General features: G+C 38.5%; 1 protein-coding gene across 5 annotated transcripts; it reads right to left on the bottom strand.

The window, feature by feature from the left end:
* Nucleotides 1-1691: 1691 nt before the first annotated feature.
* On the bottom strand, nucleotides 1692-10496 carry LOC123982246 (GRAM domain-containing protein 2B-like). Of its 5 annotated transcripts, none has more exons than XM_046067676.1 (14): nucleotides 10444-10496; nucleotides 9555-9680; nucleotides 8385-8463; nucleotides 8210-8279; nucleotides 8015-8118; nucleotides 7808-7903; nucleotides 7664-7735; nucleotides 6843-6923; nucleotides 6559-6670; nucleotides 6100-6216; nucleotides 5422-5503; nucleotides 5150-5254; nucleotides 4879-4963; nucleotides 1692-2571 (listed from the first exon to the last, which is right to left on the bottom strand). In XM_046067676.1, the coding sequence occupies exons 3-14, from the start codon at nucleotides 8436-8438 to the stop codon at nucleotides 2518-2520; spliced, it is 1032 nt and encodes a 343-aa protein (XP_045923632.1). In that variant the 5' UTR covers nucleotides 8439-8463; nucleotides 9555-9680; nucleotides 10444-10496; the 3' UTR covers nucleotides 1692-2517. The 5 variants fall into 5 exon arrangements, with proteins under 5 accessions (XP_045923632.1, XP_045923628.1, XP_045923630.1 ...); XM_046067672.1 differs by lacking the exon at nucleotides 10444-10496 and adding an exon at nucleotides 10016-10333; XM_046067674.1 differs by lacking the exon at nucleotides 10444-10496 and adding an exon at nucleotides 10016-10330 and having other exon boundaries at nucleotides 1692-2371.
* Between the last annotated feature and the right edge of the window lie 1645 nt (nucleotides 10497-12141).

The following is a 12141-nucleotide window of genomic DNA, read 5'->3' as shown; positions in this document are numbered from 1 at the left end:
AAAACTACATGACAAACTATGTGTTGAGGTGATTGTTAATGCATGATCACATAACACACACAAATACTTTCCAAAATGACACTGAAGGAATAAATCAGGAACTGGAAAAAAATGAGAATGACTCACCACAGTGTGGGAGTGAAGAGGACCAGAGAGAGAGAGATAGACTGAACCATGCAACAGACCATGTTTATGTTTAGCTGAAGAGGAGAAGTGATGAAGAACATCTACGCAAGAACTTTGTACAATGAGTAGTTTCATTTAATGCGACTTTATACCACTACCTCACCACATATCAGAAGGAAATATTATACTTTTTACTCCACTACATTCACAGGATTATTCAGCTATATGTAATACTTTGCAAATTAAATGCTCTGCACACTTAGCAGTGGTGGAGGAAGTATTCAGGTTATTTATTTAAGAAAAAGTACCTAGTCCTACATTGAAAATGTTGCTTAACTAAAGTACAGAAGTAGAGTCGAAGTAGAGGAAAATGTACTTAAATATCAAAAGAAAAAGTACTCACTGTATACAAATGACCCATAAGTGTATATAGCGTATAGACTTTTACTATTATAACTCATGTATTAATATTTGAGCAACATTTTTCTCTTGTAGTTGGTTGAGGTGAAACTTATTGGGATGAAACTAATGATTATTTTTATATCTGCTGGTTATTTCCTTTATCAATACATGTATTCTGTATTATAGTTACAAGCTCAAAGTCCATCCATCCATCATCAACCGCTTATCCTGCGTACAGGGTCGCGGGGGGCTGGAGCTAATCCCAGCTGCCATCGGGCGAAAGGCGGGGTACACCCTGGACAGGTTGCCAGTCCATCGCAGGGCCACACATAGACAAACAACCACTCACGCTCACACCTAAGGACAATTTAGGGGGACCGATTAACCTAGTCCGCATGTCTTTGGAGAGTGGGAGGAAGCCGGAGCACCCGGAGAGAACCCATGCGGACACGGGGAGAACATGCAAACTCCACACAGAAAGGCCGGGGCAACCGGGGTCATGGTTAAAAAGTCCATAGTATGTTTTGTATGTAAAATATTTATTCGTAAAGTAACTAGTAACTCCAGCTGTCAGGTAAATGTAGTGGAGTAGAAGTTTAAAGTGTCATGAAATTGGAATACTTAAGTAAATTACAGATACCTCAGATTGGTGTTTAATTACAGTACTTGAGTTACTTTCCACCACTGACACCCACACAGGTGTTTTCAATCATTCTGGATGATTAGACCTCTTGTCAGGTGTAAGTTGGGTGACGCTAATGCACAATAAAAAGTACAATAAAACCAACAGAAGGGAGATAGATGTCAGTAAAGCGCAGTTTGTATGCTCACCTCTGTGGATGGACTTTAAGATTTTACATACAAAACATATGATTTATTATTATTATTAATACAATATAATGTATTTTTATTGCTTTAACAACAAATCTGTATAATAACAAGTTAGAATAAGCTCAACCCAGACCAGCTACAGCATTGAAATGCTACTTATAGGTAAATGTATCAGTAACAAATCAATAATACATATATAACACTGACACGTATGCATAATGAGTACTTTTACTTTTGATACGCTCTGCAGGTGTGTCACCCGAGTGTGTGACCTGGTGAGCGCCTCACTGCTCTAAGTAAATACAAACGCTCTCGAAGAAAAGTTCAACAGCCACAGTATGAGAGACATTTATTTCAGGACTGCCATACATACAATAGTTAAAAGGCACAGTCTGTGATCTAAATGTAAACACACACCACCATAGTTAAAAACACACGCTGATACATTTCTACTGCTCCTGAAATGATCGACTGTCCTTTTAGTACACAAACACTCAACAAAAAAATCTAAGTTTTAGTGAAAATGTTTAAGGTAACAGAACAAATGTTTAAATTATGACCAGTTGAGAAGCTCTAAAATAAACCTGTAATTTATATGGTTGTTAGGCCACATTTACCATAAAAAATATATTAAAAGCCTCTACTCACGTAACCCTGACAACTTCTATCTTTAGATACCACACGCTGAAAGAAATTGCCCATCAATGTAATTAAAAGATATTGTACAGACATCTCTAGCTGTGTGAATTATATACATGATATAAATATATAATTCACTGGGAATTTAATTCTAACAAAAGACAAATAAACAGCATAAGTTGACCTTTTAAGGAATGTTTTGAAAACATTGAAATAAGACCTTTGGACCTTTAAAATCCAATTTGTGAAATGCAAAATAAAAGCTCTCAGATAAATACTACATACATGCTTAAAGTTTCTCTTCACTAACACTGGCACACTAACACGCTGCTTCAGTTCACCCTCCAGCACAACATTTAGTTGAGAAAGAGTCCTGAGTGGAAAAGGGAAAGAAGCTATTATTGCACAATTTAAGTAACAGTTCACAATCAAATGCGATCACTGCTGATCTTTAGTGATAAATCAGCATTTCTACAAAGCTTCTGTCTGGACCGGCCAAAAGTCTTCTCTTAAGTCTCTTCAAGTAGCTTCTGGAGGTTTCTTTGAATCTAGGATTTCAAAAATGAAGGATATCTGTAAACATGCACAGTAAAATCATATTAAACTACTATCACCAAAAACTACTTTAAATACCCCCATAACATAGTCCAGCTTAAGAGAACTGTTCAACATTTTGGGAAATATGCTTATTTACTTTCTTGAGAGTTAGATGAAACCTAAAGATAGACTGCACTCCCACAGAGGGTAAAATTTATGGATTTTGTTCAGCAAACTTTGACCCGAACATCTGGCAGACAGCTAAATGTGGGCATGAACACAAACAACAGTCACCCTCGACATTACAACTAGAAAACAGGTTTGAACCATCAATAAATCTCCATGAGACAGATGTGGAGATGACAAATGATAAGTTTGGAGTATTCTGAAGAGTGCCAGCAAACAGAAAAGTTGAAAAGAAGAAAATGTATCATATTGAGCAAAGGGGGAAAAAAACATCTAAAGAGACGATTCAACCTTTAACTGTGGTTGTGGAAAACACCACTATCAGGAACATAATCAACTGATAAATAAACAGATTATCCATGGACCAGTGCCAACAGTTGGCAGAGAGATCAACAGGTTCAATACATGGCTCGGAAAAACCTGCGGCCAGAATCAGCTCATGGATCAGCTCCTTAATTCTGCCTCCCTTCTCTCTCCTCTGCCTAACCCCTTTTGGGATTCACTGATTAAATGGAGGCGCTGGCATAAAAATTCCCCCGCCGGTCACTGCCCCGTCATCTGCCCCCACCCCAACAAAGAAAACATTCTGTAACACCAACCTTATAGATAAGAAAGACAACAAAAACAGAGAACAGCTCTGTTCCAGCTGGGTTGACGAGACTGATAAGGCCAGCAAGGTCACCAAAAGTTTGCCTCAGTCGCCCCAGAGCTTCCCTCTTAAGGAAATCTCTAACAAACTAAGATCAAAGATTAAGGAACTGGATGTGATTTTACTGCATGCCAACTGCCTGGCATCAGAGCAGTCAGGAGAGAAGATGCCTCGGACAGGCAGGGTTCCTGCTGCATTTCTACTACCCGCAATATGCCTCTTCTTTAATAATGGCACTCTTAAAGTTCTGCTCCCACCAACTGAAAATGTTTGATTTCTATTTGAAAGACAGAGATTACTTTGCATCAATCGTTAATCATACATCTGAACTTAACAAAATAACTTAGGGAGTCCCCCAAGGCACCATTCTCGGGCATCTTCTGCTTACCATCTATATGCTCCCACTTGCTCAGATTACAAAATAGCTTACTTTAGTTATGCAGACGACCCACAGATTTATATTAAGATATGACCAGGAGACTTTGGTCCCATACGAGTACTGAAGTTCAGGCCACAAATCAATGAAATAAAGCTGAAATGATTGTCTTTGTACCAAGAACGATTACAAGTTGATGTTTAGTTGTCGCAAACAGACCACAAATAAATAAATTCTAACATCCACATTAAGATAGTTACAAAACACCTTAAGAATGTATCAATAATCAGCAGGATTTAGAAAAACTTCTCCACGCATTTATCTTCAGTAGACTTGACTTCTGTAACAGGTCTCTCTAAAAACTCCGGGGCCGGGAACAATGACTTCCTGGAGTCTTGTCATAACAGTGTTAGGCAACCAGCAGAGACTCTATCTTGTTGTTTTTACACTTTAGTTATTGTACGGATGAAACAAAATAGATAACATTTTAACTAGTAAAATATAGAGGTGCTGGAAAGTCGGTTTTGTGGACAGAGCTACGCTGTAAATGCTCTGTATTTGTACTCACAGTGCTTTTACACTACATCACATTCACCATTGACACACTGAGCCTAAGTGCTCCTCCATTTGCACACATTCATACACAATTCGGGTTTCAGTATCTTGCCCAAGGAAACTTTGACATGCAGCCTGGAGGTGGAGGAGCCGGGGATTGTTCGGGTTGAACCGCCAACCTTCCGATTAACAGGCAACTCGCTCTACCTCCTGAACCACAGTTGGTTCAGCCATGAGAGTGGTATCAAACTTCTAATGTAACTATTGGCCAGAAAGCCATAAAAAGATAAGCATATTTCCCCAAATGTGAAACTATTCCTTGACTATAACAAAACTACTTGATAATCTTGTTTATGTAGTGAGCACTCCAGTCACTCCATGTTGTCTGCCACTTCACACTTCAGTTAACAGCTGCCCTTTAGTCAGAGATAACACCCTCCTTGGCTAAACAGAGTAAAATTAAATCCTGTCAATCAATTCATAACATTGATATATGATATGATATACAACAGACCAGTGAACTGTCAGTGGAGCGGAAAAACTATTTACCATAAAATACATACATATAAAAACAAACCTTTTCTAGCTTTAACAAGTTGGTAGTCAGTTCTCCATATATCTCAGCATTGACTCCATCCTGGGACCTGTGGCTCACACCATTTCTGCCACAAGAATTGCACTAAATCATTAACCAAATAAAGTGTGATGTTGCAAATTCAAAATACAAAAAACAGCACGAGTACATTTGAAAGTTATTTGTTCATCATTTGTTATCTTTGACACCAAAACTACCTAAGTGATTATCAGGAACAGTGCACTCTAAATTTAAATGTGAGTCTAGCTCTTACTGATTACGAATGTGTTCCCCCAGTGACACCAAGGAGTTCAAACGATGCTCAAGAGCCACAATCTTGAAAGCCATGTAGCAGGTGGACAGGACGAGCACGCTCACTCTGTGAAGACACACAAACCAGTTGCCAGGTGAACATTCAAAATCCCAACCGCACAGAACAATTGCTAACAAGCCCAAACTATGGAAATGAACTTGACAGAGCACTCTGGCTTCTTGTGTGTCTGGCTTGTTGTGTGTGTGTGTGTCACATAATGACAGGTTACTCACAGAAACAAATAGATAAGGAGGATGGCGTGTAACGACATGGGCTGTGAGGATTTGTCTTTGAGTGTGGTTGATTTAGTAGACCCTAGAAGGACAAACAAAAAGAGAATTATTGCTTTGGTATATGTTACTAGTAGTACAACTTTACTTTATTGAGAACAAATAAATAAGCTGCAACATTAAAAGAATATTTTGACAATTTGGGAAATTAATACACTTTTCTAGTTTCCAAGTGTTAGATGAGAAGATTGAAACAACACTCAAGTTGGTAATTAAGCAGGAGCCAGGAGACGGTTAACTTAGTTTAGCATTATGACTGGAAACAGGGAATTGCTAGCCTGGTTGTGTCTAAAGGTAACAAAATCTGACCATGAGCACACCAAAAGCTGACTGATTAACACCTTATAGTTCATTTATTTAATCTGTAAAAGTAAGTGTATAAGTGACACTTTGTGGTTTTACAGAAGTTTAGTGTAAACTAAGATAACCAGGTGCCAGTAGCTTCATTTCTACTGTACAGACATGTGAGTGGTATCAATCTTCTGATGTAATTTTCAGAAAGAAAGTGACTAAAAAGTGTCTGGCAAAATGTCAAACTATTTCTAATATAGATTGATTACTTTACTGATTACATTATTAACAAAGCTTCTCCTTGCTTAAAGAGATCCAGTATTAAACTACCATTCTTAAGGGCGTCTCCGTGTTTTGGGCTTGGAGTCTGGAGGTGAATATCTGCGTGGACTGAAACCTCTCCGGTCTTCACAGCACTTAGAAATGTGTCTGGGAGGCTGGTGAAGTCTGCTCAAATAAACAGAAAGATCCTGTGACTCCAGCTGCGCATGGGTAAATATTAGCAATAGAATCACAAACATCCTTGCAGTGCACTACAGTAGCTTGGCTGACATAAACAGTAACCTAAAGATGTCATTCATCGCTGTTTTCACGCCAACTGTCTTCGCTATAACAAAAACCACAGCCTCAATGGCTCAAATTTCACTTGGCTTAACTCCAGCGATTTGCAAACTAAAGACTGTCTGAGCTACAGTGATATCTGACACTCTATGCATATTTGGAGAGAAGTATATAGCAGCTTTGTTAAGGGTAACAGTATACATAGACGGTTAAAGATGGCGCACACACCAGTTATTTTGTCATAATCTGGAGTTTGAGAACCGGAGCTGCTGCTCTCCATCATCTCCTGGCGTCTTTGTTGCACAACCCCATCGAGGTCAGAGAAGTCTCCAGAAAAGTCCTGCAGTGTACATACAGGAAAATATACAATGGATACCACATACAGGGTGGGTATTGTATAACATGAGAACAAAGCATTTCTATAGACCTTTTATCACAATGGAGAAAAGAAAACCTCCTTGTGTACAATAAATACATCCAGTACAAAAACACAGCACAGATCCCTGACTGACCAGAGGAATCGACGGTGGGCATTTCACTCTGAAGCTGTTTTCAGCAGAGGAAAAATTGGAGCTGCTACAAGTCTTATCCACCTGGAATGACATAGGGCGCACATTAGTATGCAGAAGGAAATATACTAGTATTTTAAAAGTAAAATAGTGATAGTATAATAGTTTTTTGCCACTTCGGAGCAGCAGAACAAGCTATAAACACAACACTGGAATATTATTATTTATTTAGTTGTGGAAAGCGTGCTAACAAACAGTTGCCTATTTAGAAACCCAGCAGACATTCATGATTCGCTCCCCTTTTAGCTCGGTTTTGACCTCCGCCCCACGTCCTCAGGGAAATATCTCACCCTTCAGTCGCTAAATGCTCCACTGTCTTCCATGTGCAGTGGATTTTTTGAGATTTTTCAGGGCTATGTGTACCTTTGGACAAAACCAGGCTAGCTGTTTCACACTCTTTCTAGTCTCCGTGCTAAGCTAAGCTAACTGGCTGCTGGCGTTAGCTTCCTGTTTAGCATACAGACAATAGTGAAAGATACCCCATCACAATTTCCTAGAACCCTTGGTGATGTCTTCAAACTGCATTTTTGTTTATCCAACAGTCCGAAACAACAAGGATTTTAAATTTAGTGTGAAATAAACTAGTGAATGGCAGCAAATCCTCACAAAACTTTAACTATTTAATATTTGGGCTTATACTAAAAAATTGGTTATCGATTCATTTTCTGTACTGTCATCTACTTTCATTTTCGTTTTGGAAAAATTCAAAAAGAAACCACTGAATTAGATTATGTTAAAGATGAGTGCTTTTAGATGTTACTTACCTCCAAATGCACGCAGACGGACCTCAGAAGTTTGTAGGTGGTGTTTCGAGAGAGGAAGGACACAAACACGTGCTGGAAAACAGTCATTTAGAATCACTTTCATGTTGAAAGGGGAAAAAATGATTGTGTCAACAATCTTCTTACCTGATAACTTGTAGTTTCAATCACAAGGGCGTTTGGCACTAATAATGCAGTTTTAGTTTTTTTAATAAACGTCACAGACACCACAGGGATTGAAATCTGGAAATGAGAAAACACCACTATGTACACCAGAGAATTCAGCCATACAGCGTCCACTGGCACTACAGTAAAAGAGTTCCATTATTAAAGTAGGTTTTCACAGTATCATACCTTGGTATCTCTGCCAAAGACTTTGGAGTGGAAACAGATCCAGTTTTCAGAGACGAACATTTTCCCCTGATATAAAATGTCTTTCTGCAGGGCACAAGTGTAACCTGTTGGCACAAACAATACTCCACGTTTAGATTAAAAATCTAATATTTCTTTGCTTCTCACGTTCATGTGAAAAGAGAATCTGATACTTACTTTGTTTGAGTAACTCATCTTTGTTGACCTCCTTGAATAACTTATGATAATGAGCGTTTGTCTTTGATAACTGAAAAGAACAACAAAGACATTTTGTTTTTCTTACTAGATTGCAAAAACGTGTAAAATTTGTACATAGTTTGGTGAAAATCGTTAGATGAGTGTGTGTCCTTACATGGCTGGGTTTATTCCTCTCAGACTTTGTTTCACAGTCACTTGGACTCAGCATTGGTGAAAGCTGCACAGGTTTCAGTCTGACAAATAAAAGGTAAGTGTTTATGTTTACAGTATGTGGCGAGGAGAGGACTACAACTCATGATAAAACATGATTTACTTGCTCACTACTGATGCACACTAAACATTATTTGTCAAAAGTACATGTGCTTCATTTGGCTTTGCATGGTGTCAGCTGTGGTTATGTAACCACTGCTTACACAGCATCAGCAAGATCTGTAAACAGCACTTTGATCATGCAGGTAGTTAGGTGGAATTACTGTGTTACAGTCAGAAGGTGAAGGAAAAAACATAATGTCTACTGACAACTTTAGTTCAAATAAATCCAGTTATATGATGTGATTTAATTTTCAAGAAAATAATTATTATATTTTTTCTATTTCTTCAGGGTGTTACTCTGTGGTAATTTAGATTTTAATAGACTACATAAAATAATATATATCACCATTTTGACAGCTTTATACAACCGGCTGATACCAATCCAAACACTTGAAAGTTCAGATTTAGTAAGAATCAAGGTACCTACATTAAATCTAGTTGTCTTTGCACTTCAAAATATTTAGCTAAGCTTTAGAAGTTTTTAGGGCTACAAATAATGCTAACACTAACTAATTTTCATTACTGATTAATTTTAATCGATTGAAATTTAAATTAAATTCAAATTACATTTAAATGTTTGCTTTTCTTAAAGTGAAACTAATGTCTAGTGTGCGTGTGTGTGTGTGTATTTTCTGTGTCTGTCTATGCTTAAAATATACTTATTTTTGACACATGCTCTCAATGCCAATACCTGTTTAAGGAATTAAATTAATCATAATCATCATCATAGTTTTTCTCAGAGTCTAAAGTGACCTCTTCAAATTTCTTTTTTGTGCCACCAGCAACAGTCCAATATTCTATTTCCACAGTGATTTAAAACAGAGAAAGATCCTGCATCGAAGAAGCTGGAAGTGAAACATTTGGATCTTTTTAGGAAAAACATTTGGAAAGAATTTGGAAAATGACTTAAACGACTGTCTGTCCTTCCATCGAATAATCGACTGATGCTACAGTGTTTATATTAGGTTTATAATATGAGCAGCAACACAGAGGACAAGAAAACCTTCCTCACCTTTTGCTTGCTGGTTTCTTCCTGCTCCCTGAGGGCTCTGTTTCTGTGTCCAGACAGAGCTGCAGGTCTGCAGGTGACCCTCCACGCCTCCTTTGTCTCCTCTCACCTCCATTCTCCACTTCAGACCTGCGCACATTACACAACACGCTATTCTGTCTTTCCTGTACATCCACCACTTGCACAAGAATGTCAAACGTGTCATAGCACATTCATTGTGCAGAAAAACACACAACCTCTCCAAGGATTGCACAAAAGCCGACCGGCAGCCATCATTCAAGACAAGAACACAGTATGAAAAGTTCAGTCCTGTCTGCGCTTTCGTGCCACGTAGGTGTCACATGCATTCATTAAAGGTCAGCACAGCCCCTTAATTCAAAGCAGGATAAGCGTGCAAATAATCACAACGCATTAGGCCTGAAACGCCAAACCGGGCCCTTCCTCTCCATCTTATCCAGACTTACGTCGACCGATTCCCGCGGAAGTCCTTGCTGAAAACTTGCTCCGGTTGGGATAACGGGGTCAGAGGTCTGTCTGCCTGCTCGGTCGTCAGTACCATATTTTATATTTCATATCTTACACGCCTCCGCCATTGGTTCCAACTGTCGGCATTGAGCCACATACATAAAATAGCTCCAGGAAGCCTTGGCACGGGAAGTTTGGGAAGATCGCTCGATGGACCGAGAAGCCAGACAGAGGAGGAGCCGGTGGGAAAGGGGAGGGAGCAGCAGGGAACAACATCAGGAACAACAAGAGAGAATCCGACTCGTGCTGGGATCAACAACTTTTTTCCAATTGTGTGATAAAAAAAATGCAACCATACATTATCATATAATAAAAAAGGAGGGAAATACTTTTCAAACACACATAACTATTAAAAGAAAGCTCTCACAAGGTTGCGTAAAACCTTTGCGTAACCAGCCTCCCAGCGCCCACAGGCTTTTAGTAGAAGCTGCTTCCCAACACTTATAGTTGTTTCTCGACTTCCTGCAAAACTTTTGTGGAGTCGGAAAACTTCAGTTTGAGAGAGACGTCCAGCAGAGGGCAGCGGAGTCCAGGTTGTAATGATGTAGTTTCGGGAGTGTGTTACCACCATGGAGGAAGTAACCCGATGCAACACCTCAGTGTACAAAATAGTGTGTGTGGGGGGAGGCCTGCATTCAAAATCTTACTTATACGTCTATAGTACAGACGTATTATCAGCTAAATGCAATGATGGAAAGTAACCCCATGCACTTACTCAAGTACTGTACTTAAATATTTCTGAGAAAAACATTGTGCTTTTACTCCACTACATTTATTTGCTAACAGCAGTTTCTAGTAACAAAATATAATCATCAAATATATTATGATGTATTATTATCAGTTAAGATAAGTCTTTAATGATCCTGGGGCCAAATTCACAAGCTACCCAGCCATCTATAAAGTAATAAAACTGAGCTCCACCTATGCCAGCTGCAACATGAAATACATATTAACATAACATGTCATTCTGCATGATGAATACTTTTACTTCTGGTACTTTAAGAGTATTTTGATGCTAATAGTTATACTGTTTCTTGCGTTAAAATTTGTATGTAGGCCCTTTACCTTTACTTAGTATTTCAACACCGTAGGAGGCCTGTTGCCACTTTTACTAAAGTAAAATAGATAGTATCCTACTTCTTCCACAAACTACGGTCTTGGGTATTCCAATCTTATGCTACTTTCTACATTTATTTTACAGTTTGTGACTTTGTGGCTTTACTTTCATTATGTGCTAATTTACTCTACTATCCATTAAATTTCAGAGGGAAACATTGTACTTTCAGTCCAGTATGTTTATTTGACAACTATAGTATTAATTACTTAATTTATACATTTTTTAAATTTAATTATAAATGTTTGTACAGTTTTTTGAAGATCAAACCAGTGGCTGGTTTACTTACCATGTCTCAGATGCCTCTGAGTTGTTGATGGTGCTTTTCCCTCTGAACCTTTCAGATAGTTTCATTTAAATAACTGTTCACATCCCAAAGAGATCAATTATTCAATCACTATGCCAGCTACCTGGTTATTATCCATGTACGCACTTCCTGCCAGCATGTTACACCCTGCTGTTATGTGCTTCACTGTCTCAGGGGCATCTTTGCACAGTCTGCACCTGTGGTCATGCCTGGTGTGGTAGACCCCATCCTCTATTGATCTTGTACTGAGTGCCTGTATATATATATATATTGCTTGTTAAAGGGGTTAATTTTATAGCAGTACAACGTATTGAAGGAAGGTTAACAATCACTCTTACTCTAATCATTAAGGACCCTGATTTTCTATATTGGGACTCAAAGGGCATTTTTATCCTTCAGGCATTATATTAAGAAAAAAAAACATCCTGCTGTTTGGTTTTTGGGAACTGGGTGTAGAGATTACAGAAGATATGTGGAAAGATATCTGGCACAATAAAACATAACAATATGTATCTAAACCAGGATATCACAACTCCAAATACAACACAGAGAATATTTATCGTCTCTCCAAATGTAAGCCCACTATCTCCTCACCGTGCCTTAAATGCTAAACAAATACTGGCAGCCTTACACATTATCTTTGG

This window comes from Micropterus dolomieu, linkage group LG13 (assembly GCF_021292245.1).
Source record: "Micropterus dolomieu isolate WLL.071019.BEF.003 ecotype Adirondacks linkage group LG13, ASM2129224v1, whole genome shotgun sequence".
NCBI classification, from domain to species: domain Eukaryota; kingdom Metazoa; phylum Chordata; class Actinopteri; order Centrarchiformes; family Centrarchidae; genus Micropterus; species Micropterus dolomieu.
This window is presented reverse-complemented; position numbering and strand designations above follow the sequence as displayed.